Source organism: Seriola dumerili, unplaced genomic scaffold (genome assembly GCF_002260705.1).
Source record: "Seriola dumerili isolate Sdu_G_001 unplaced genomic scaffold, Sdu_1.0 BDQW01000024.1, whole genome shotgun sequence".
In the NCBI taxonomy this organism is placed as follows: Eukaryota; Metazoa; Chordata; class Actinopteri; order Carangiformes; family Carangidae; genus Seriola; species Seriola dumerili.
The window spans coordinates 515,793-538,828 of NW_019174279.1; the positions used below are offsets into that span (position 1 = coordinate 515,793).

The 23,036-nt window shown below is 42.8% G+C and overlaps 1 protein-coding gene across 1 annotated transcript; it reads right to left on the reverse strand.

Annotated features, from left to right (window-relative positions):
• Window positions 1–626: 626 nt before the first annotated feature.
• On the reverse strand, window positions 627–23,036 carry LOC111234186 (tyrosine-protein phosphatase non-receptor type 13-like). Its single transcript, XM_022762150.1, has 46 exons — window positions 22,913–23,036; window positions 22,537–22,700; window positions 21,451–21,516; window positions 21,173–21,352; window positions 20,928–21,003; window positions 20,391–20,471; window positions 20,180–20,255; window positions 19,754–19,976; window positions 19,463–19,534; window positions 19,038–19,212; window positions 18,734–18,869; window positions 18,475–18,613; window positions 18,212–18,364; window positions 17,746–17,931; window positions 17,480–17,642; window positions 17,076–17,334; window positions 16,853–16,932; window positions 16,305–16,382; window positions 16,082–16,189; window positions 15,802–15,918; window positions 15,457–15,665; window positions 15,072–15,173; window positions 14,559–14,652; window positions 13,813–13,898; window positions 13,237–13,408; window positions 12,537–12,748; window positions 11,894–11,992; window positions 11,272–11,804; window positions 10,165–10,639; window positions 9,284–9,454; window positions 8,651–8,825; window positions 8,336–8,546; window positions 8,205–8,242; window positions 7,820–7,906; window positions 7,010–7,071; window positions 6,496–6,657; window positions 6,185–6,422; window positions 5,835–5,941; window positions 5,575–5,657; window positions 5,012–5,148; window positions 4,761–4,909; window positions 4,298–4,388; window positions 2,643–2,977; window positions 2,345–2,560; window positions 1,713–1,775; window positions 627–1,618 (listed from the first exon to the last, which is right to left on the reverse strand). The coding sequence occupies exons 1-46, from the start codon at window positions 23,034–23,036 to the stop codon at window positions 1,508–1,510; spliced, it is 7,074 nt and encodes a 2,357-aa protein (XP_022617871.1). The 3' UTR covers window positions 627–1,507.

Genomic DNA, 23,036 nt, shown 5'->3' on the forward strand with positions numbered 1-23,036 from the left:
ATGTTCAAGTCATTCAGCAGTCAAACTCCAGGCTCAGACTTCTGTATTTAAAGAGTCTACATGCAATACGAGAGCTGGTGTGAGTGTGAGTGTGATAGCAGCTAAAAGAACAAAGCTTACGAGCAGTTACATCCAAAGGTTGAGGTTCAAACCAGCAGCTATAAATCGTCTTTGATCTGTGACTTAGAGATGCAGCTCTGTTGCTTTGTACATCATATACATCTAGAGTGGCAAAATGGAAAGTTTGTAAACCTTGTAATATTTTTTGCATTTTTGGCTGAGTTTGTATTAAAATAGCTGTGGAATACAGATAAAGGATGTTGTCACATAACAAATTACACCCAAAAGCCCAGCAACTCATTATTTAAATGACATTTAAATCATTTTTGCACATTTTACAAAATAAACTGAATACTTAGTGTTCACGCCTCGTCCAAATTTTAGAAAAGAGTGAATTGAAAATTTATGAGTTTATCCAAAAATTTGTTACGTTGAACCATTCTTTATCTGTATTAGGATGTGCAAGTTGTGATTATGTGTAGTAAGACTTTCATTGTGATACTGTATAAAATGGGCCCACAAATAAAAAAAAAAAAAAAAAGATTGACAGGCGGTATTATTTCGAAGTTATAATTTAACTAACTAAAATGTGAGATGTAATCCTCTTCTGGTTTGGATCAACCAAACATCCACCTCAAACCACAAACAGACTGAAAGCTGCACATTCAAGCGAACCACCAACGGGTGCTCTCGAATCAGTTTCTTGCTCCACGTCCCCAACCGCTTGTGACAAGTGGCTTGGGGTCGATATGGAGCAAGCGGTATGAGTCATTCCAAGGCACTTGATTCTTTTCATTTCCTTAGATGATGAACTGAAAAATCAATAATGTTCTTTTGCTAATGCCCTTTTCTCCAGGGTAGAAATGCACTTAATGAAATGATAACACAATGCTTACTCAAATACTACTCATCAAGGTTTCAAACAGATACTAACTTTGGTATGATGACCTTACAGTTGTGCACTTTGATGACATTGGTGACATTACTGCCAGATAAAAGATGTTGGATATTACCAGATTTTAAATTCCATGCAATATGACTGTTAAAAATAAATGCAATATGCAAATTAAAGGGCATGGAGAAAAATAAATGGGATACATTCAAATAGTAACACAAAAATTAAAAAGCAAGATGCTACAGACAGAAGGCAAATCACTAAGCCTGAAAAGGCAAAACAACCTCAGTGATCTAAATTAAATTGACATAATCACAGCACCGAGAGCACATATAAGAACAAAAAAAAAAGAAAGAAGTTGAAATCATTATAACTAACCAAGAGGCCTCAACACAAAGTATCAAAACAGAGAAGTACAAGTTTCATATTACAGCTAACTAAACTAACTACAGCCAAAGAAAAGGTATCACCAGTCTGTGCTGTGATAGACTGCACATGGTTCTACACACACAGCCTGTGCTTTACAGGCAGGTGAAGTGGAAGTGGAAACATTCAAACTACTTTGTGGTCTCGAGGACTTTCCGGTTGCCATTGGTTGCCGTGAAGCTGCAAAATGCCCTGTAAAACCTCCAACCAGACTTTGTAGCAGAAGAGGTATTGTTCCTGAAACGAGAGAGACAGAGGCCACATCTAGCTTTAGGGAACTGTCTTTTTCTTTTTTTTTTCAAAAGCTTGAACTTTGAACTTTGACACTGACCTTGGTCTGTATCATCCCATGCCGCTGAAGTCTCATCTCTTTGACAATGTCGCTCACATTAATCTAAAGACAGGGACAGAAGGTTGTTAGGCGCAACCACAACATGTGTGTGAATGACAAATGACTAGTTTATTTCTAATGATATTAATAATAAATTGAGTAGACTCTTATTCACGATGAAGAGTCTACAGTCATTCTAGCAGCTCTGTGAGGCTGTATGAGACTTTGAGCTAAATACTAATTTTGGCATGCTAACAACGGCAATGCTGATATGTTGATGTTCAGTTGGTATAATGCTCACCATCTCAGTCTCGTGTGTTAGCATGCTAGCATTTGGAAATGATCTCATTCAAAGTCTCATTAGTTTTTCAGGTATTTTGTCATGAACTAAAGTATTGGACAAATAAAAAAATGACCTAATGATGGGACTAGACAAAAAGTCAGAGGATCAGTAAAGTCAGTAGAATTTATTCTTTGGGGACCATAAATGTGTGTAGAAAATGTCATGTTGATCCATATGATAATTGTTGAGAAATTTCAGTCTGAACCGAAATGGTGGACAGGCCAACGTTGCCATCCCTACAATCATTACATTCGCATGGCTAAAAATACAAATACTGGCTTATACTCACAGGTAAATCATTCTCAATGAGATTGAGGATAATGTCAGTGCAGATGAGAACTCCCGTGCGTCCGATGCCGGCGCTGCAGTGAACGGTGACTGGCCCCTTGTGGTGCACCGCCCTCAGGTAGCGGATGAAACGAACCAGCTGCTCAGAGCACTGTGGCACACCGTGGTCAGGCCAGTGTGTGAACTTCAGGTGACGGACAAAATGTGTCTCACCGGTCTGCAAAAACAACGAGTTGAATCATTTCATTTTAAGTGTAGAGTAAACCAATGTCACAGACAGGCAGTTACTCCTCTCTCACCTCTGTCTCCACCATGCGGACGACCTTAATGTGGAAGTACTCCAGGTACTGTTGGTTCTCCAGGTGAAGCTTGTACCTGCCGGTGTCCAAAGGCACGCCCAGCTTCACCGGCCAGTACTTGTGACATTTGATCCTTCCCCTTTCCACTTCCTGGGTCATCATGGCAATGACGTCAGATTTGTTTTCCCAGATCATCTGCCAAAAGGCCGACACTGTGGAAGGCAGAGGGCCCTGGCAGGAGATGTAGAAGAACTCTTCGTTGCCAACCTGCATGCGGATGTAGCTGGCGTTGATGTAGTCCTGGTTCTCTCCAATGGCAACACGTGTTTTGTCATCTGTAGGGGGAAAAGAAATAGGAGAAGACAACCTAAACTTCTTGTGTGTGTGTGTGTGTGTGTGTGTGTTTTGAGGGTGAGAGTTCTTCACTGCATGAATTCATATTTGAAAACTGCACCTCCAACAGCATCCTCCCACAAACAGAAAGACAGACATTCCTTACGTTTTCTCGATGTCTGATAAATCCATTGATTTCTTGATCATAAACAACAAACACTCCTCCCTTGTTGTTTTGCCTAAAGCACACCATCTAAAAGTACAGTAAATAAAAGCCAAGTAAACATCTCTGAGGTCTGGAGTTGGGCTCAACAAACCAGCGCTGTGAAGAAGTTTGTTGGTGATGAGAGGGGTGATAGACCAAAGGCAGTTAGGAATGTTTTTTTTTTTTTTGGGTAACACCCCCACCTCCTGCTTGTGAGGTCAAAAAAGCCACAGACTGGAAATCTGGCTTTGCTAAATAAAATAGTTAAAGGCTACAAGCAGCAGATCAGATTGGCACATACCATGCCCTTTTTTCTGGACCACTTGCACAAACAGAAGTTGTTAACAGGCTGCAGCCAACAAGGCATATGCTGAGGTGCAGTGATATTCCACTGGGGGTCACTATCCTTTTCTTCGCACTCATTCATCTCAACTCTTGACTCCTCTCACCCCAACAGACTCTGGGGGCTGGAGACGGAAATGCCTCTGTTTGTATGCATATGTGTGTGTTCTCCTGCTTGGTTTACATCCCTAGTAACTTTTGGGATTTGTTTTCAAATTCCTTAATATCATCAGTGTTAGCCACAATTCAAGCATTACATCATATAATTGAACACATACACACGTCTTTTGTGGCATTTTTCCTACCATCTTCTGTATTTTACCTCCTGATATTCATAATGATAATAAAGCTTGTAACATAATTTGCTCCTGCTTCATTTATTAAAATGATAAATCTCAGATAATTAAAAGGTTGGTAACATCGACATCTACTTCGTCATCACATACTTGGCCGACTCCGAGCACAATTTAAGTGCGGCACCAGTGAAATACTGATACTAATATGGGAAATGATTTGCTGCACAGTAATGACTTAAGTGTTGTAAACAAATATCTCCAGTCCCTTCAGTAAAGGCCTTACAGTCAGCTAGAACCGAGCAGCTAAGAGAAGTGCTAACAAACAGACTCTCCTATAGACGTCAAGTTTGTGGCTGTGCAGCTTTTACAAGCTTTAGCCCAACAATAAAAAAACTCCAACAGCGGGACATGGAATGAAGCACAGGGGTTTGAACAAATGGAGAAAGTAAAAGTTCTCAACGGTCCTCTTCCTGACTTACAGGGCAGGATGTCTCTGTAGCGGTTCTTATCTCTGTTCTCGGGGGCTTTTCCCACCTGACAGTTGTCAGAGGGCTTCAGATGCTCCAGAGCCTGAAATCAACAATACAATTAATAGTATTATTATATAGTGTAATCACTTAAAATGGATGTGTCTCCATAAGAATAATCTACAACTTCCTTGTCTTAGTAGAGTATCTGCGTGTGTGTGTGTGTGTGTGTGTGTGTGTGTGTGTGTGTGTGTCTAGTTTTCTTTCAGTGTGTCACAGTGCTCTATGAATTATAATAACAATAACAACATAATGATGATTTTATATCATGATCAACGTTGGGAATGGTTAAACGGCACATTTACTGGTCAATGTGTAATTTTACGCTTAGTTAAGGCAATTTTACAGCCATGAATTACAACAACTGGTAAATGTTCACATTAATTATTCTATGCATAACACATACAGTACACACCATGAACTCTTTGACCAGTTCCTGCTGGTCCAGTTGATGCTGCAGAATCTGAATGAGAGCCTTGACCCTGGAGCCTGAATACTGGCTGCTCTTAGCCGGGCAAATGAGAGCTAAACTGGCCAGTTCCTCCTCTGATACTATGGGTGGGCCTGAGGAAACAAAAGCGGAAAAGAGGAGGATATGGTTTGCTTATACGGCTCAGCATAGATAAAAAATGTCACTCATTAGCACAAGAGTAGAGGAATAGAAACCTGTTTGGGGTGAGGTCTTTTCCTGATTGGTGGTGTCAAATACATCATCATCCTCTTCTTCACTGCTCCAGCCGTCTGACTGGGTTTTCCGGATGTCTTTGCAGGACTGGTCCAAAAGTTTGGTCACAATTTGTTTCCTGGGGGAGTCAGGGGGCAGGGGTGAGACCAGACCCTATTTTACTCTTCGGTAGGAGGGGATGAAATCATGCAAGGCTGAGCTTCCTTTCCCTGCGACTTTTCCACCTAAAATACAGTATAGACAAGAGGCTAAAATGTCTTTTTTACTTCTGCCATACCTTTTGATTTGAGGCTACAGAGAATGGCACTATTACACTTCCTAACTCTCACACTGTTTTTTTTTTTGTCTCATTGGGGTTCACAGTCCTTAAGCAACAGCATTTATCTGGAGGTTGCGTTTCATTTATTGCTCTCTGCTGCCTCCCTGTGGTTAAGAGTGGAACTTCAGAAAACCTAAACAAAAGGAGAAGCAGGAGGACGGGTGGGGGGGCGTGGAGAAGACAATAGGTAGGATACAAGAGGAGAGTAGTTTGGGAAGTTACTACCTGTCAGAAGCTCCATGCAACATGTCAGTGACATTGAGGGATGGGCAGCAAGCTTGATGAGAAGGGGTGCTGTTACAGCTCTCCTGTTCCACAGACAAGCAGCCAGAGGAGGCAACAGACAGGAGGAGCAAGATGTTAGTAGTAGAGGTTAGTAAAGAGGAAAGGAGGGGTATGACTGCATTTAAACAAAAGAATAATTAATCATAATTATAACACTGTTCATGTACTCGTGTGTGTATGGTTGTGGTTGTGCAGGTTACCTGTTTAATTGCAGTCTCATCTGTTACCACAGTCAATCGGTGTGGAGGAGGTGGTGGTGAAGTTAGGACAACACCTATTTCTTGAGCCACAGGGTCTGATGTCACCTCTGAAACAGTAATTGTAGCACACATTACATGTTAAGACAGATATTTATCAGGTCTCTAAATGCTGTCCATTAAGATAACACAGCGATTGTATTTATATTATAGTGTATTTTAAATAGTTGAGACAGAGTGTTTTCAGTGCATAGTCTTACTAATTAGTATTAGCAGTATTTAAAGAGTATCTAGGGTTCACAGCTGCTGCTCTGTATCCAACATAGACTTTCTACAAAAACAGGAGATCGTACCATGGGGGTGCTCCACTGGCCTATTCAGCATGATGTCAGGTGAGGAACAGGTATCAGGAGCCGGCTGCTCAGCTAAAATAGCTTCAGTCTGAGCGGACATGTTGGGCGGTGTGGGTGATTCAGAGTAGGTCATGGGCAGGATGTCTCTGCAGATGGTGAGCTGGACAGTGCCCTCAGCTTTACGCAGGATGTCCACCACCTTGCTGTGGCTCAGGCCGGACACGATCACACCGTTCACCTGGAATACACAAAGTGAAGATCAGGGTTTTCCAGGGGTAATAAAATAGTCAAGAGGTATGAGGGGTTGTTACCTCTAATAAAATATCTCCCACTCTCAGCCGACCGTCCTGCTCAGCTACTCCACCAGAGCAGATTTCCCTCACTCTGAGCATGCTGCCATTGGTTCCTCCAACCAAAGCGAAGCCAAGGCCTCCTCCTTCTGGTTTTTTGAACTCCACTTGCATGATGCAACTCTGAGGGGATGAGAAACCAGAGGTGAAAAGAAAGGAGAAAGGAAACAAGAATTTGGAGGAATTGGAGATTCCAGCGAACCAATGTTCTTCAGAAAAATGCTTTCATGTCATCAAAAAACAAATCAGGTGTAAAAGAAAGCCTGACAGACACACACACACACACACATGCAGACAGTGACCCCCCCCCCAGGAGAGAATGCATCCGCAGATTGACACACAGTAGACTCATATTACAGTGTGTGTTTCAACAGACACTTCAAAGATGTGCAGTTAAAGAGAGAGAATAGCTGTCAAAAGGAAAGAATGAGCTTTTGGAGAAAGATAAATAATATGTTGAATATGTGAAACTTACGTCCTGTTCTTGGGTGAGAGAGAGACATCTAAATTTACCAGCAGTCCTACACACAGGTTCAGCTGTAAAAAAAAACAAACACAAGAGAATATCAATGAATTAGTGACCATTGCAGACAAAACGACTCCAGTTATTGCAGCCAAATTTAAATAAAGGGAAACCCCCGGAGTTCGGTCCGAAGCTAACAATAGAAATTCTTTTCGGTACCAGTCTCCATCCATGCATCAATTGTCCGACCGTCCGAAACAGACACACAGAAAAGAAAAACAACACACACCAACCTCCCACCTCTTCGGCCATTTTGAAAGAGAAGTGTTGATGGGTACGTCTCTTCTATGACAGGTGAACAAGGTTGGTCTTTTCAAAGTGACCCTCTCCACTGTCCCTTACCGCTGCACGCACTGTCACCAGGCAACTGAGCTACCTGCCCTATAGACCACTGACTGTATGGCACTGCCTGTGTGTGTTTGTTTGTGTGTGTGTGTGTGTGTGTGTGTGTGTGTGTGTGTGTGTTTGTGTGTATGACGCCTTTGGCCTTGCAGTCCAATACACCAGTGGAGGGCCAGAGGCTTGCTAATTATTAATCCTGCTGTGAGAGCCCAGGATCTGTCTGTCAGCATTCAGATCACACACACACAGCTGCAAAGAGAACCATCTTTCAGCACAGAGCTCCGGCTTCACGCACACAATAGGACAACAAGCAAAAGGCTGAGAGGAAAACCAGTTATGGTGCTGATAGAACATGCTGATGGAGAGAGTTCGGAGGAAATAGACGGAGGAATAAATGAGGGAGAGAAAGAAAAACCTCACCCTCTTCGATAGGAGAGTCTTTCTCTGGAGAGACAGACTCTTCAAAACGAGCAAAGGACTTCTTATCCTTTTTCCAGTCAAACAGACCTGCAAAGGAAAAACTTATTTTGAGATGCACTACCATAGATTGTACAAGGAAGCGCATCTTTTGCATTGCAGGGCCTACATCTAACATAATGTACAGACAAGTAATTACCTGTGTTCCCAGCACTCTAACACTTTCTGGTAATGATTGAACCTCAATTATCATTGTTTAGCTGAGCACAAACAAATCTGGTTTCTAGGCAATCCATCAGTGCATATAACAACCAAACTCTCCTGTTTATGTGTCCCTGTGTTAAGTCAAGCAGGTGAAACCATCCATAAACCCTTCAGAAGCCCTTACCGTTCCACTTGGCCTTGGGGGTCACTGGCTGGTCCTCTCTGTCACAGACACAAACAGTAGAGACATTCAAAGGAACAAACACACAAACACCTGCTCTACTTTCTATCTCTCTCGCCATTGGGGGCACATACCTGATGATTTTAAGTTTAACTTTACGAGGAGCGATCTCACAGGCTTTGACTGCATCCTCCAGGGTCATACCCAGGGTGCACCTGCCACAGATGTAGAGGATCTTGTCATTGGGTTGGACACTCCCCTCCTCGCTGGCTGGGGAACCTGGCACCACCTCCAGACAGTAGATGCCCTGCCATTTGCTGCCAATGCCTCCTGTCAGCTTTATACCTGGGGAGAGCACGCACATCGATACAACTCAGTACAAAGGAGTGAGGGAACAGCCTGATGCACCGTGTCTTCAAAATGTGAGAAAAACATGCGCAGCGTCCCACCCAGCTGTCCTGAAGGTGTCTTGTACAGAACGATATCAGGCAGGCTGTCGCAGGGCGGTGGGGCCACCAGGTTGGTAACTGCCCTGCCCAGGGTCATGCTCAGTCTTCTCGGAGATGACCTGAGAATCGTCATGGCAACATCATCTGCCACACTGGTAACATCATGCCCATTTACCTGGAAACAAATGACAGAAAGAAAAAGGAAAAAAGGAATTGTTCACAGTCAACCAGTGAAGCTCATGCTGTATATACAGCTCAAAACTAAACAATGTTTTTGGGCGGCTGTGGCTGTGGTAGAGCGGGTCGTCCACTATTTGGAAGGTCGGCGGTTCGATTCCCGGATCTTTCTGTTCGCATGTCAAAGCGTCCCTTGGGAAAAAGACTGATCCCCATATTGCTCTCGCTTTAACATTGGTGTGTGAATGTGCGCATGTGGCAGAAAAAAACACCGCATGTGTAGAATAAAAAAGTGCTGAATGGATAAATGTGTGAATGAGTGACTGTGGCATGTAGTATAAAGCGCTCTGAGTGGCCCATGAGACAAAGAAAAAAAAGTGCTATATAACTACAGTCCATTTACGTTTTCAAATGTGCAGAAAAGAAAAGTGTGTGCATGTGTGCGTTTACACCTACAGTGACGAGTCTGTCTCCCGCCCTGAGACGTCCGTCTGACTTGGCTGGGTTGTCCAGTATTTCCTGTATGTAGTAACAGTTGTCTATCTTGCTTCGAGTGATGGTGAACCCAAAGCTCCCGCTCCTGGACTTGGTCAGAACCACTGTCAGTTCAAACTCTTTTACCAATCCCTGACAGGCAAGAAACAAGAACAATTCATCTCATTAACAGATACAAAAATTCTCCAAGTTACTATTACATCACTTGATGTTTAATCAAAACCATTTCTGTTAATTTTAGTGACCCCTGTGAACAAAAAGACATCATATCTTGTCAGTGGTCACTCATCTGTAACATTTGGTGTGTATTTGCACAGAAAAGGAGAAAGTACAGGGAAAATGAAAGTATAAAATGGTCAAATATATTTTACTTTGCAGATCTAATTAGAAAAAAATGAAGTCATTATACAGAGAAAAACAATAATACTCACCAGACATGGGGACATCCAAATTAAAAATGAATGTCCATTAAATATTTGTGTAAATTAAAACGGCTTTAAACAAATTTTTGACCTGACATCTATTTATCTGTATTATTATTTGTTTCAACTAAGACCAGAACTGGAATCTTATTCATAACATTCATCAAAGTTAATGCCGGGTTAACCTGCAAACAGACTAACATAGGTAAAAACATTTTTCTTTAGCAACGTTGAAAAAGTGAGCTGAGAACAGGAACTTGCCTTTCTTCGACTCTCTTCCTCCTCATCGTCTTCCTCGTCATCATCATCATCATCCTTGTATTCCCTTTCTTTCTTCTCTGGCTCTTCCCTCGGCTGTGTGTGGCTCTGGACAGGAGGGGTTAGCACTGTGGGTGTCAGCGTCGGGGCAGGCGGACTGACACAGGGAGGCACAGAGGAGATGATCTGGGCTGTAATGGGGGTCAGTGGTAGAGCAGGGGGCTGGGGTGGAGGCACCACGGGCCGGCTGTTCTTGGAAAAGGCTTTGTAGTGACTTGGGAGAAGCCCCTGCTGGATAGGGTGATGCTTGGCTTTGGGTGGCTGTGTTGTCAGTGGCTGAGACGGGTGGGCCAAGGAGCAAGTGGTCGGGGTGTCAGACGAGATGCCGAGGGGTGCGATGGTGGTCGTGGGGACGTGAGGGCCGAGGTTCGGATTCTGAGAACTAAAACTAGAAGAGCTGATGGAGGTTTGGGAGCCGCGGGATGTGATTGGGGTGTGAGTGGCCAGACTGGAGGGAAAGCTGTGAGAAGGCTCCAGAGTGGAGCTGATGGTCAGGTATTCTTCATCTGCCATGATAGTCAGTCCATTTCCCATGAGGCAATAGGTCACACTTCCATCTGCCTCCTCCCTGATACCACTGCAGATAAACAAACACCACATATTATATATAGTGTGCTTCAAATGATGCTTTCTATCCTAAATATTAAACGATTTCTCAATGACAGGGCAGCAGCAGGAGCTCTGATTGACCCCACACACAGCGCACACACTAATACATGACAGCTGGCCAATCAGAGCTCAGACTTCATTAAATTTTTAGGTGGCACACTGTATAAATATTAAATCAGGAGACAAATACATTGTAATAGAATTTGATAGACAGGTATATAAGAAAGATATACGAGTAAATAAAATGACAAAAAGTAAAAATAAAAAAGCATCACTTCTGCAATTCCATGAAATTCAATTAACAATCATTTGAAGACAGAATAAGGAAATATATTTATCACCTCAAATCCAATATAATATATATAATATATTAATAATAATCATACATTTTTCTAAATACGCCCTTAAAATACAAATCTTCATCATCAATTTACAAATGTATTTTTAAATTTATAAATGTGTCATTTGATTACAGGTAAACACTTCAAATGTCTTAAAATACTTTGATGGCATACTACAGATTCCTAAATATAACCACATGGGAGCTGTAATGTGATGATATATAATAGTTTTTTTATGTGTCGGCATCTAATACATTACCTGGCATACACTGAGTTTGATGCAGTCTTAGGACAGATGTCCATAAGCATCACAGTTGAACTGGATGTCCTTGCAGCCTCCTCTTCCCCGTCCTTTTTCTTCTCCTTTGCTTCTCCTTCCCGTTGTCCCTCTAGATTCCTGGCGGCTGATCGTGACTTTGGTGGAGCTGGTGGAGAGCCAGAGATAGGTGAGGAAGGCGAGGCAGGTGATGCTGGCGAGGCGGGTGATGCTGGTGAGACTGGCGATGGAGGCGACGGAGGTGACGTGGGTGAGGGCGGTGAGCGAGGAGCAGACGGAGGAGTCTGGTGGGCCTGCACTTCACCGTCCAGACTCTCCTGGCTCTCCAGGAGTCCTGAATCTGCAGGAGGTTCTGGGTTTTTCTCCGCTGTGTTGGTCAGATCTTCCTCCTGGGTGGGGGCTTGCTTCTGGGCAGTTATGTTGATGTCATATTGAAACTTAAGGAGCTGGCTGTAGTCCTCTCCGAGTCGGATGTCCAGAGACCGGGATCGAGCCTCACGGACGGGTGCAGGACTCTAGAGTGTGAGAAAGGAGGTAAGACAGTCTGTCTGGTCTAATTTTTTTTAAATTTTTTTCTCAGTAAGGTCTGTGCATGTGAGCTCACCAGTGTGTTGTCATCTATATCATATAGTACTCCAGGACCTGGTCGGCAGATCAGCAGATGAACTTCAGATGGAGCGCCACGTAGCAAGAACAAAACCCTCTGAAACAACAACAAAAAGAGTGCGTGTTTGTGTGGCAAAGACTGGGCACAGACGGCTTTTAAAATCTAGTTAGTTGTTGTATGTTTAAATGCTCCTGTGTGAATGCCACTCTAACTCCTTGGCAGCACACAAAAGATTAAATGACACATCAAACGCTATGACACAACCAGCTTGCTATTTTCAGTACTATGAGATTAAAGGATTAGTGAACCAATGGCATGGCCAAGACCTTAAAAAACAGCAGGGCCAAAGTGCTGCTCAGACACTTCCCAGCCCATTCACAATTACTTATCTACATAGACGATCTATTACTATGCTGCCATTTGTGCTCAAAGTTTGAACACCTTTTAAACTGTAGTCAGCACCTTTTTTTTTTTTATAAATGTTTTAACCATGTTGTGCACCCACTTTTTTTTAATCTGTGTTTCAATTTAGGAAAAAAGATCAAACAAAACTACAACCACAACAAACCTACATATGAATGTGAGAAATCACTGGTTGTTAATTCATTCATTCAATCATTTTAAATATCCCAAATCCTACCTGGTAAGAGAGGTCCTTAACAGGCTCTTTGTTGACGGATAGAATGACATCTCCCTCTCGCAGCAGGCCACTTTCTAGCGCTGGCTGACCCGGGAAAAGACGTTTGATGCGGACCAAGCTCCCCCGGTCCGTCCCCGAGTGCAGCTGTGAGATGTAAAAGCTGAAGCCAAGGCCGGACAAACTCTTCCTCAGCACCACTTCATGGGTGTTTTCTAGGAACGGGAAGAGATGGAGGGGAATCTTGGGGCATTAACTTGTGTTGTGTAATCGTTAATCTGTAATGTGGGTTCAAATTTGGTACATTGTGATCAAGAAAATGTTTATCAATCCCTCCAACACAACCCGAGTATTCATTTTTGCTGTTATGTCTCAGACAGTGTTTTTCCCACATTTTGCCTCACATATGTTTGTACTATTTCCAGTATAGAGGTGAAGGCTTTGCAGAGACAAAGAACTATCCCTTTAACTCCGCTCAGGCAGTGAACAGGCAGCTTCAAGGTTTCAGCACATGCTGTCTCGAGGGAGCGTCAGCCCTGGATGACTCTGACAGCAACCACAATGTAGCTGTCAGATGACTCACAGTCACCTCTGGGCTGTGTGTGTGTGTGTGTGTGTGTGTGTGTGTGTGTGTGTGCCTGACGGTCTATCTTTTTTTTTCTTCCTTTTGTGAGTGTATTTACCCCTTCCTCTCCCCTCTCACCATCAGTAACAAAGCTGTAGTCCTTGGCTCGACCACTCAAGGTCGTTTCCATGGAGACCTCAGTCCTGGGGGGCTGTATGTGTGATGGACTGTGGACCAAGGGGGGGCAGGGTGAGTCCGGCCTGGGCTCCAAGATTACAGTGGGCTCCCTTTCCAACAGCAGGCTCACCACCTACGGGGAAAAGATGCACACACACACAAAACACACACACACACACACACACACACACACACACACACACACACATAAACCCTCTTTATACGTTCAATAGTATATAGTTCAAAATAGTGTATTCCACAAACAACTGTATACGAGGGTTGTCTGACCTTTCACCCCTTTGAGTAAAACTACTTGTAATAGGACCTGACTGTGGCAAAAATGTGAGAATACTCCCTGTTTCGATGCAGAGCATAAACATATGTTGTTTAAAGCTGTTTCCTGCAGATGACTGTCACATTGTACCGATTATAATGCGATCATATCAGCAAAACACATAGCCTGGTATAGCTATGTGCACGTTTGCATGTGTTTGTGGTCGTGTGTATGTGTGTGTGTGTGTGTGTGTGTATATATACCTCCCCGGTCTTCTTCAGGCACTCGACAGCTTGTTGGTGAGTCACGCCCCTCAGGTTGGACCCGTCAACCTCCAGCAGTCTGTCACCTGTCATATGCACAAACACAAATCTCATCATCATTAGCAACATCCACACACAAAACGGTTAGTCTGTGCGCGCGCGCGCGTGTGTGTGTGTGCGTGGTTGACGGGCACGTCAACAAATCTAACAGTCGTTCCTGCTCACTGAAGCGTGAACCGAGCAGACACAGACACAGCACAATGCTCCAGCAGCACACTCATAAACAACTAACTGACAAAATAAAAAAACACAACAACAAAAAAAAAAACAATTCCAGTGTGAGAATAAAACATCTTGGTTACTCCTTTACCGGTTAGAGATGTTTCATCTTAGAGGGCACGGGCACCATTCTTCAATCTACATTTGGTTATTTAATAATTTGTTCCATCTCCCCCAAGATAACAACAAAAGTGAAGTCTGTGAAGAATGTGGGATAATATTTCACTATATTTTCATCATATCCTTTGATGATGATGATGATGATGCAGAGGGCATTCATTCAAGATAAAACAACCCTGGTGACAGAAAAATTTCACTGGTGACAAATTGCAAATGAACGGCTTTTGCTCCTATTCCTCCTACTTCACCAGAAGTTGCATGAAATCAAACCTTTATAGAAACGTGTTGTGTTTCTGTGTTTCAGCCACCTGATCACATCCTGAAATCAGAAATAAAAAAAAGATTACCGATCTGAATGCGCCCGTCCTGATCTGCAGCGCCTCCTTGCACCAGACTCTTGATGTAGATGCCTCCATAACGCACATTAGTGTTTATTCCTCCCTTTTGGCAAGAAAGATTACAAAATAAAGTGATTAGTCACGGTCACAGGTCTCAAATAACCCTAACAACTCACACTGACTCAGTGTGTAGGGATCCAAGTTACTTTGCTTCGTAGCTTGTTACCTATTGGCCTGTCCCATTTAGTCCTGTAAATCGGTTTGGCTGAGATGATGTAACACAAGGCAGCAATGTTGCTACGTTCTTGGCACAATTTCCTTGGCTCTTAATACGCCAGCATGGCATGAGGCACAAGACTTTCTATCTAGACACAGTAGCTTTCAGCTTCCCTGTTCCTACTGATTTAGTCATAGGGGGGGAGTAGAGAAAAAAAATTCAAACTAACCTAAGCTCCTATAGAGAAGGATAATTGGAAAATATGAAGTCAATTCTGCGTAGTGAAAGGGAAATTATTCACTCACAGCAACACTGATGCCAAGACTACCACTGCTTTTCCTGAGCTCCATTATAAACCTCTCTCCACTTTTCAGACTTAAGACAGACGGGGACCTGGAGCACACATCCTGAAAGAGAGCAAGAAAGAGGTAAATGAATGAATAAATGAATGAATGAATGAATGAAAAAAGTAAAGATTTATTTAGAGAGGAATACTTGAGGGTATTCAGGACACTTCTGATACAGGTGAATGACAACAACTCAAGAGTTTCATCACATTAATCAGAGCACTTAATCCATTTAATAATTAGCACGGGTTGAACTCTTTTATCAACTTTAACCTCATGTTGACAATTTTGCTTCCACGGAAACAAAGTCACTTATCTCTAACCGCTGAGTGCTGGCTCTAACCTGGGCGTCATGTATTCTCACGACAGGAATGTGAAGCCTCTTGCTCTGCTTCGGGGTTGCCATGCTGGACAGAGTGATGGCCTCCTCCAGCTCCTCCACGGCAGGACGGTACTCTGCGCCACTCAGGGTAGTTTGTGACCCAAAACTCCTCTCCAGTGCCAAACCCAGAGTACTTTGACTCAAGGAACTCTTACTGTCCTTCAGGGACTCTGATAGGAGAACAGCCATGTGAGATGAAGGGCATCAGTGGACATAGCGGCTGTATTTAGTGTTACAACTACACAAAGTGACAGGTTTGACAGTGATGTATGAATATGTGCATGATTGTAAATGAGCAGAGCTTACGTTTAGGCTGGGACACGATGAGCTCCACCTCTTCAGGGCTGCTCTGTAGGATGGCAGCAGCATCGCTGAATATCACTCCTTCCAAACTAGTCTTGTTTAGGGAGATGAGACGTCCGCCTAAAAAAAAAAAAACAATCAAAAAAAATCCTCCCAAAATCCTTGTTACAGCTTGTCACGTGCAGCCAAGTCTTGTTTCCGTGTCTCACAATGCTACATTGACTGATAAGCTGTAAGCCAGCGTCTGTATTTCCAGTTCTCATTTGTTGGTGCTGCTCCTTACCGGGTTTGATTCGTCCATCTCTGTCCGCAGGTCCATCAGGCACAATGGAAGCAATGAAGATCCCAAGGTCAAGTTTACCTGTATTGTCCTCTCCCACTATCACAAAGCCTGAAACAGGACCAGAGAAGAAGACAAAGGTCTCCTGTTAAAGAATCAGATACGTGGCGCTGTGCTCATTAATTTTACATCAAGTTAACGGCTAAATCCGGCTTAACAAACTCACCAAAGCCCAGTTTGGGGTCTTTCTTCAGGTTCACGCAGACTATCTCTCTCTCTGGTGGGGTCCTGGTTGGTGTATCGACTGTAAAGCATGTTTTACATATGGTAAATGAGCTACTGTAAATATATTCATATATTTTCTATTGTGTTAAAGGTCACAAACACACTCAGACTTATGAGTAATTCAGAATGTCCAAATCACCTCATCTGCCTGTCTTTGAACAACTACACAGAGAAAGGCCTATGGACTATTCTAGTTGTGAGGTTAACAATGAGCCACTATGGCACCCTAATTTAAACATGAGCCCCAAATTAAAGAATAAGTCTTAATTAACATAACAAATGCAGATGCTTCCATACAGGGCACGAGGGTTTGATGAGCATGAAAATCACTTCTATGTCATTACAGCTGCTCAGGGCGCTCATGGTGACCCAACACCTTACTCAGACTCTTCGAATTGTTCCCCCCTCCCCCCTTTAATCTGTCACTCCTCGAATGTATATGTGTTTGCAGAAAGGAGCGAGGAGTTTGAATATAGTTGACACATTCACCTCGTACAGAGGAAGAGGCATCAGAGTCCTGCTTCTGTAGCGAGACACTGGACATCATTCTGGGAATCGGCTCCGGAGTGCTACAACACATGCACAGTCGCATTTAGCCAAGTCTCTACAATTCCTCTGTGATGAGAACATGAACGTTATCATCATCATCATCATCATCATCATCATCATCATCATCATCATCATCATCATCATCATCATCATCGAGGGCTACCTCCAACACTGTCGATCCTTCACATCTCCTGTTTCAGGGAGCTCCTTGTTCAGGTCTCTGCTCATCTCCCTCCTCATCTCTCTCTGCTGGCGGAGTCGGGCCTCCAGCTTGGCGGTCAGGTCGTCGCAGGACTTGGAGAGGGAGTCTGGTTGACCAGGTGTCAGACCTACATGGTTCAACATGCCCTCGGAGCAGGACATCCGCTTCAGGTTCATGTTACGACCCCGGTACATAGACATGTACTTATCGATGTTTTCATCTGGAGAAACAGAAGAGAATCAGGTCTTATTCAGTTTTTATTGTTCTCGGCTTTTCACCTTCGTGAGCTCTTTTCTTTTAATATGTATCATTGTCAAAGTCCAAGGCAACACCATCCACACAATCATCATCTACTATTTTCCCACCTGGTATCATGGTGTGGTTAAGTTGTCGTGACGTCATCTCGCTATGAAACTTGTGCTGTGCTGAGCAGAGGTTCAGGAGGTACTGTGCTATTTTTGAGCTTTCTGTTACAAAACTGTGCTTTTTCCCACTGGGCCCGCCACACTCTATTATCAGTTTACGCCGCTAAAAAAACAGACACAAGTCATTGTACGTTTACTTCCAGCTTCATAACAAAACAAAACATAATATCTTATATAGCTAAATCTATAATGCCACTCATTTTTACCCCAGTGGATATGGAGTCGGTTTCCCTCCAGAGGAAGCGCCTGGTGACAGTCCGAACGTGGTTCTTCATCTCGTACACGATGATTCCTTTGACGCAGACTCCCAACACCAGCTCTCCCACCACCGGCCTTTTCTCTCTCCCCACGCGGTGGAACATAACGCCATACTCAGGTAACTGCTGGGTAATCTGAGGGGCAGATATTCTTTTTAAATTGTGTGTGTGTGAGAGGGAATATGTATTCAGTTTTAAACTGTAGTCGTTTACTTTAACACCCCTGCTGTAAATTCTAGACTTACAGGAAGTGTGACAGCAGAGGCATCATCAAATTAATAGCAACGTGTTGTAACAAGTGAACACAGCCTTATTAATTTAACATATAGCAAGGTGAAAACGTAGCCAAAGGACAATGTGAGCTACTGGAGTCTTTGTCTTTATGTGTGGGTGGATGCATTAGCAGTCTGGCTACCTTCAGGTACTCTGTTTCTGCCTCTTCAGGCAGCATCTGGGCATGACTTGCATGTAGTCTTGGCAACTCTTCCTTGACACTGGGCAGGGCCAGCTTCTCTAGCATCCTCTTGGACACATAATGCTCTGGCTGGTAATAATTTTTACCGTACAACTAAAATGACACAAAAAAGAGCCAAATACACTGCCGTGACACACTCTGAAAGATGATGCTGGTATTTATGGGTTTAAGGTGAATGTTTTTTCTTTTTTTGTCCTTGGTACCTCTGGCATGTAGTCCCCAAACTCAGCCTGCAGAGCAAGAGCAGCTAGGAACAAGCCTGTCTCCTCGTTACAGTAAAGCCTGTCCTCCAAGATATCCTTACGGAACTGTAAGTAGTACTGGTGACGAGTCAGTCTGTGCCTAGGAAACAGGAACAAAAACTAAGTCAAATGAAACTTTTTTTTTTTTTAAACCATGCACTCATAGAAATTAATTTACAACATACAGTATAAGTAAAACACCACGCAGAGCTGTACTTACAAAATGAAGGAAATATCATCAACAAAAAATTTGACTCGCAGGAACACCAAAAAGGAGGATATCTGCCCTTTTTTCCAGCTGTCAGGTGCAACTTTGGAGATTTTTGTTTCATGGTCCAAAAAGAAATATTCATCATCTGCAGAGTGAAAAACAAACAACTCAGGCATAAAAAAAAAAAAAAATTTAATAACTGAAATATAATCATGCCAATTGTGACAATATCACAGTTATGGATATTATGAAATTAATTTTTAATTTGAATGTTGTTTATGTGCAATCAGTGCAGTCAAGAATGTCCTCTTACCATCTAAGAAGGCAAGACCAAAGTAGAAGTGTTCCACCAAGTTTGCATGAGCCACCACCATGTCAAACACATCTCTTGCTCTGGACTTAATGTCACAGCGGACCACCACGTACTGTCCGCTCGGCAGCACCACAGTCACTTCTCTCTGAGACGAACATGAGCGGCCCTTTCTGGACTGTGGGGTGCACACACACACATACACACAAACACACTGACATACATGCACATAAAAGAAAACCTACAAACACTCACAATACATGCACAAACATATACAAATACTGCACGTGCAATTTTGCAAACAGACATAGTTCGGCATGCAAGAAAAGACATGTTAGAATAGTAGGGGGGAAGAAAACAGCAGTTTGTATGAAAATTGATCAGAAGCAGATAGAAACAGAGGAGGTGAACAGAAATCATGACTTTACCACAATAGATCCTGGAAGCTCCAGGACAATATGCTGTTCGTCCGGCATTCTGATGAACTCAGGACCCAAAGCCTGACAAAATAAACATTTATAATATAAACTCTAAGCAGCAACACATCCAATAGGCTTTTATGATTCACCAAATGCTGTCTGCAGTACATACTCCACACTTCACTGTCATTCTCATTCAGCTAAACACTGTATGCCAGTATCCCCATCCACTACACTTTAAGTTCTACAGGAACATTTGTATCACTGAATAAACATTTTTAAAAAATTCCCTAATCTTACCTTAGCTTTCCTCTGGCTCAGGCTGAGCGATGACTCGCTGAAGGTGATGGAGGGACTGTGAGATCTGCCTGATGTTTTGGGAGAGATGTCGTGGTGGGGGCTCCTACCAAGCCAACTGCAGTTGCTGTCCCGGTGACGAACCCCACGAGGGAGTCTGAGGGGAGAGAGAGGGAAAGGGTGGGGTGGGGTTAGGGAAGGACAGATTGAGTAATAGTTGTGCAGACTAGTTGGAAAAGTCAAACTCTGAGACAATGTCATGTCCCCTCAAAGTCAGGACAGACGAAGAGGGAGGGGAAAATGAAAAATGGGTGGGTTTCTTTATGCCGACATACACACATACAGTATAGCTCTAATAGCTGAAGAATCCTCCTCTAACTACAGTATTGGGGGTGGTAGTGTGTATGGATGTGTGTATATAGGACATACCTGTCTAAAGACGAGTGGTACAGTGGTGTGGGAGAGCTCCTTGGTCTTTGTCTCCAAGGTCTCTGAGGTAAACTCCCTAGAAAACACATAATCATAATCATTTTGCATTTAATAAGGATTATATTCACGTATTCTTAAGCATTATACTTGTTTCTTTCTACCATTTTGTGACTTCTTTTCAGTTTTGCTTTCTTCTGTATCACAGTTGTACCTGACTTGGAGTCAGAGTCCGTTGAGTATCGTCTCCCTTCAGCACTCCCTTCGCTGAAGTCTGAAAATGGCCCTCTCTTTCCTGTCAACCAGGTAAGAGATGAAAGATGACAGCAATGTTGGATTCCTGTCCGTCTCTGTGCTCCCCCGAGACACTGAGATGTTTGGACAGAACTGAGGCTGGCAGAGGGTTTAGCCTGAAGCCTCAACACTCAGTATCTGATTATTGGCTCTCGCAGGAAAACTAATCCTGGGCTTGCTTTAGGTTAAGATTTTAATCCTGTTGACCTGTACACTATCTTGAGTCAAAAAAACAAGTATTGTCTGCAACTACTTTCTGCAAATAAGTAAACAACTATTTCTTAAAGGTCACATTTCTTTATGATGATAACATGAATAGAAGCAATAGAGCAAAAGGGGATTCCCCTGCGCAGTACACATGATTCAGGTTTATTTTCATTACAGAATCACAAAATGTTTCTGCAGAAATTGCACTGAAAGTATTGTCCCCATTTACATTTATTTGTACCGGACTCACCATGAAGTCTCTCTCTGATCATCTGGCTCCTGCCACTCAAAGGGACGTTACTGTCAGGCAGAGAGCCGTGGTCCATCTGGAGTAAAAGAAACAATACTATTTATATTCTTTTTTTCTTTTTTTTTGTCATTATGCTGATTATTATGCAGTACTCCTCCTTTGAGTTCTGACACATAAACAATGGAGTGAGAAGCGGAAAAGCTTGCAGAGCAGACAGGAACATACTGTAGGTATCCTATACTCACTGAATCATGAAAAACCTCCTCCACCAGCTGTCTGATGACTTTGGCGGGCGGTGGCAGGATGGAGGCTTTATGCTGAGATTCGCAGGCTTCCAGGATGGAGTTGAGATTTACCCTGCGGTGGGCCAGGTCCTCACACATGCTGAGGAGGAGGCTGTTTAGATGGTCACTCAACTGGACTGGCTGAGATGAACGAAAGTGGAAAATAACTATAATAACTCAGGCGTGAGACTGTGATGGCACTGAATAAAATACTGCAGCTTTCTATCAGAGCTTCCCACCTGATTTTGAGGTAGGTGAAAATCAACTGACCAGTAGAGAGTCATACCCAGTGAATACACCAGCATCTGCGCAACAAAATGAACCGATTAAGAACATGACATTTACCTGAAATCAGATATTACCAGCTAATTCTAAAATAAAACCAGCTTTACTTTTACATACATGTATTTGTGCTCTTTGACAAATTAATATTTTAAAACATAATTTTGCACCATATATAAAACCCTATCCTTGTTATCGTTATCGTTATCGTTATCGTTATCGTTATCGTTACATTCAAGAGAAATGACATCAACTATGCGTGTTGTCGTTTCTGGGTAAAGTGTGGTATTTACAATGTAAACTGTTGACACACAAAATATTGTGGTCAAACTGGAGAAGTTCAAATTCAATATCATTGAGAGGGCATTAATATAATAGACCTACTGATCAAACTATCAAGAAAAAGGACAAAGTGCATGTAGAATATGTCTGTTAAATCTACTTTTTTCACAGTTTGTTTACACAGTTGTCTTTCCTAAATTCCTCAACAATAATTTGAGCATGTTTTAATAAATGGCAATTATATCAATTACAGTTTGAACAGACTAGAAATGGCCTATCAGTCAAGTAAATAAAAAAGGCTTTAAAAGGGAATTTTCTCTATTTATGGTTGTATAAATGGGACAAATTGTGATTACAAATATGAGGCTTTTGTCAAGGCAGATTAGTTGGAGGTGTGTGCGAGATGAACATGTAAATATTTTAATTATTCTAATTACTTTAGAGTCTTTTCTACCCAATGCTGATAATTTGGGGCTCCAAAGTGCAGAAGTCAGGGCCGAAGTTCATTTGCTCGGCCACTAGATGGCGTGATTACATCTCAGTCGTCCTTCAACTCCTGACATCCTGAGATTTTACACTCCAAGGGAAAAGACACAGCAGGACATGACAGCAGTGACTTGTAATCAATTCAAGTCAGTGCAGAGTTTACGGTTACTGCTAAAATAACCCCTGATATGACACGATACTCTTTAGTGTTTGACAAGTCTGCCATCAGCTGTCATGTAAGGTCTTAGGACAGAAATGAGGATGTATGCACTGACCCTCTCTATGGCAGGCTTGGTTGAGCTGGCACGGCCCTGCAGCATTTCTGGAGCAGTGAAGGTGGATACATCATCTGATAGGCCACAGTTCTTAAATGCTAAGGTACCAGTGGCTGACAGCAGCAAGGAGGTGGGGCTTATGATATTACACATATTGTTGTGACCTGAAAAAAACAGAAGGAAGGCCATAATATACAATGATGGTGCTGATACAGTTGTACGGTGAAGTCACACTGATGGAAACACAGATACTACAAAAATGTATTCAAATGTTTATGTTATATTTACATTGCAGTAACATAATGCTATGCTGCTATGGTGTGAAGACACAATGTATGAGAGCCTACAATAAGAGGGGTTATCTCAAGTGCTTTACCCTTATAGGAGACATCCACTAAAGACTCTGCAGTGCCGAGCAGCAGGGACCAGACCTCCTCCTCCAGCAGAGGTCCCCCTCGTGCCTCCAGTACTTCAGCTAATGTAACAAAAGTGCTGCTCAT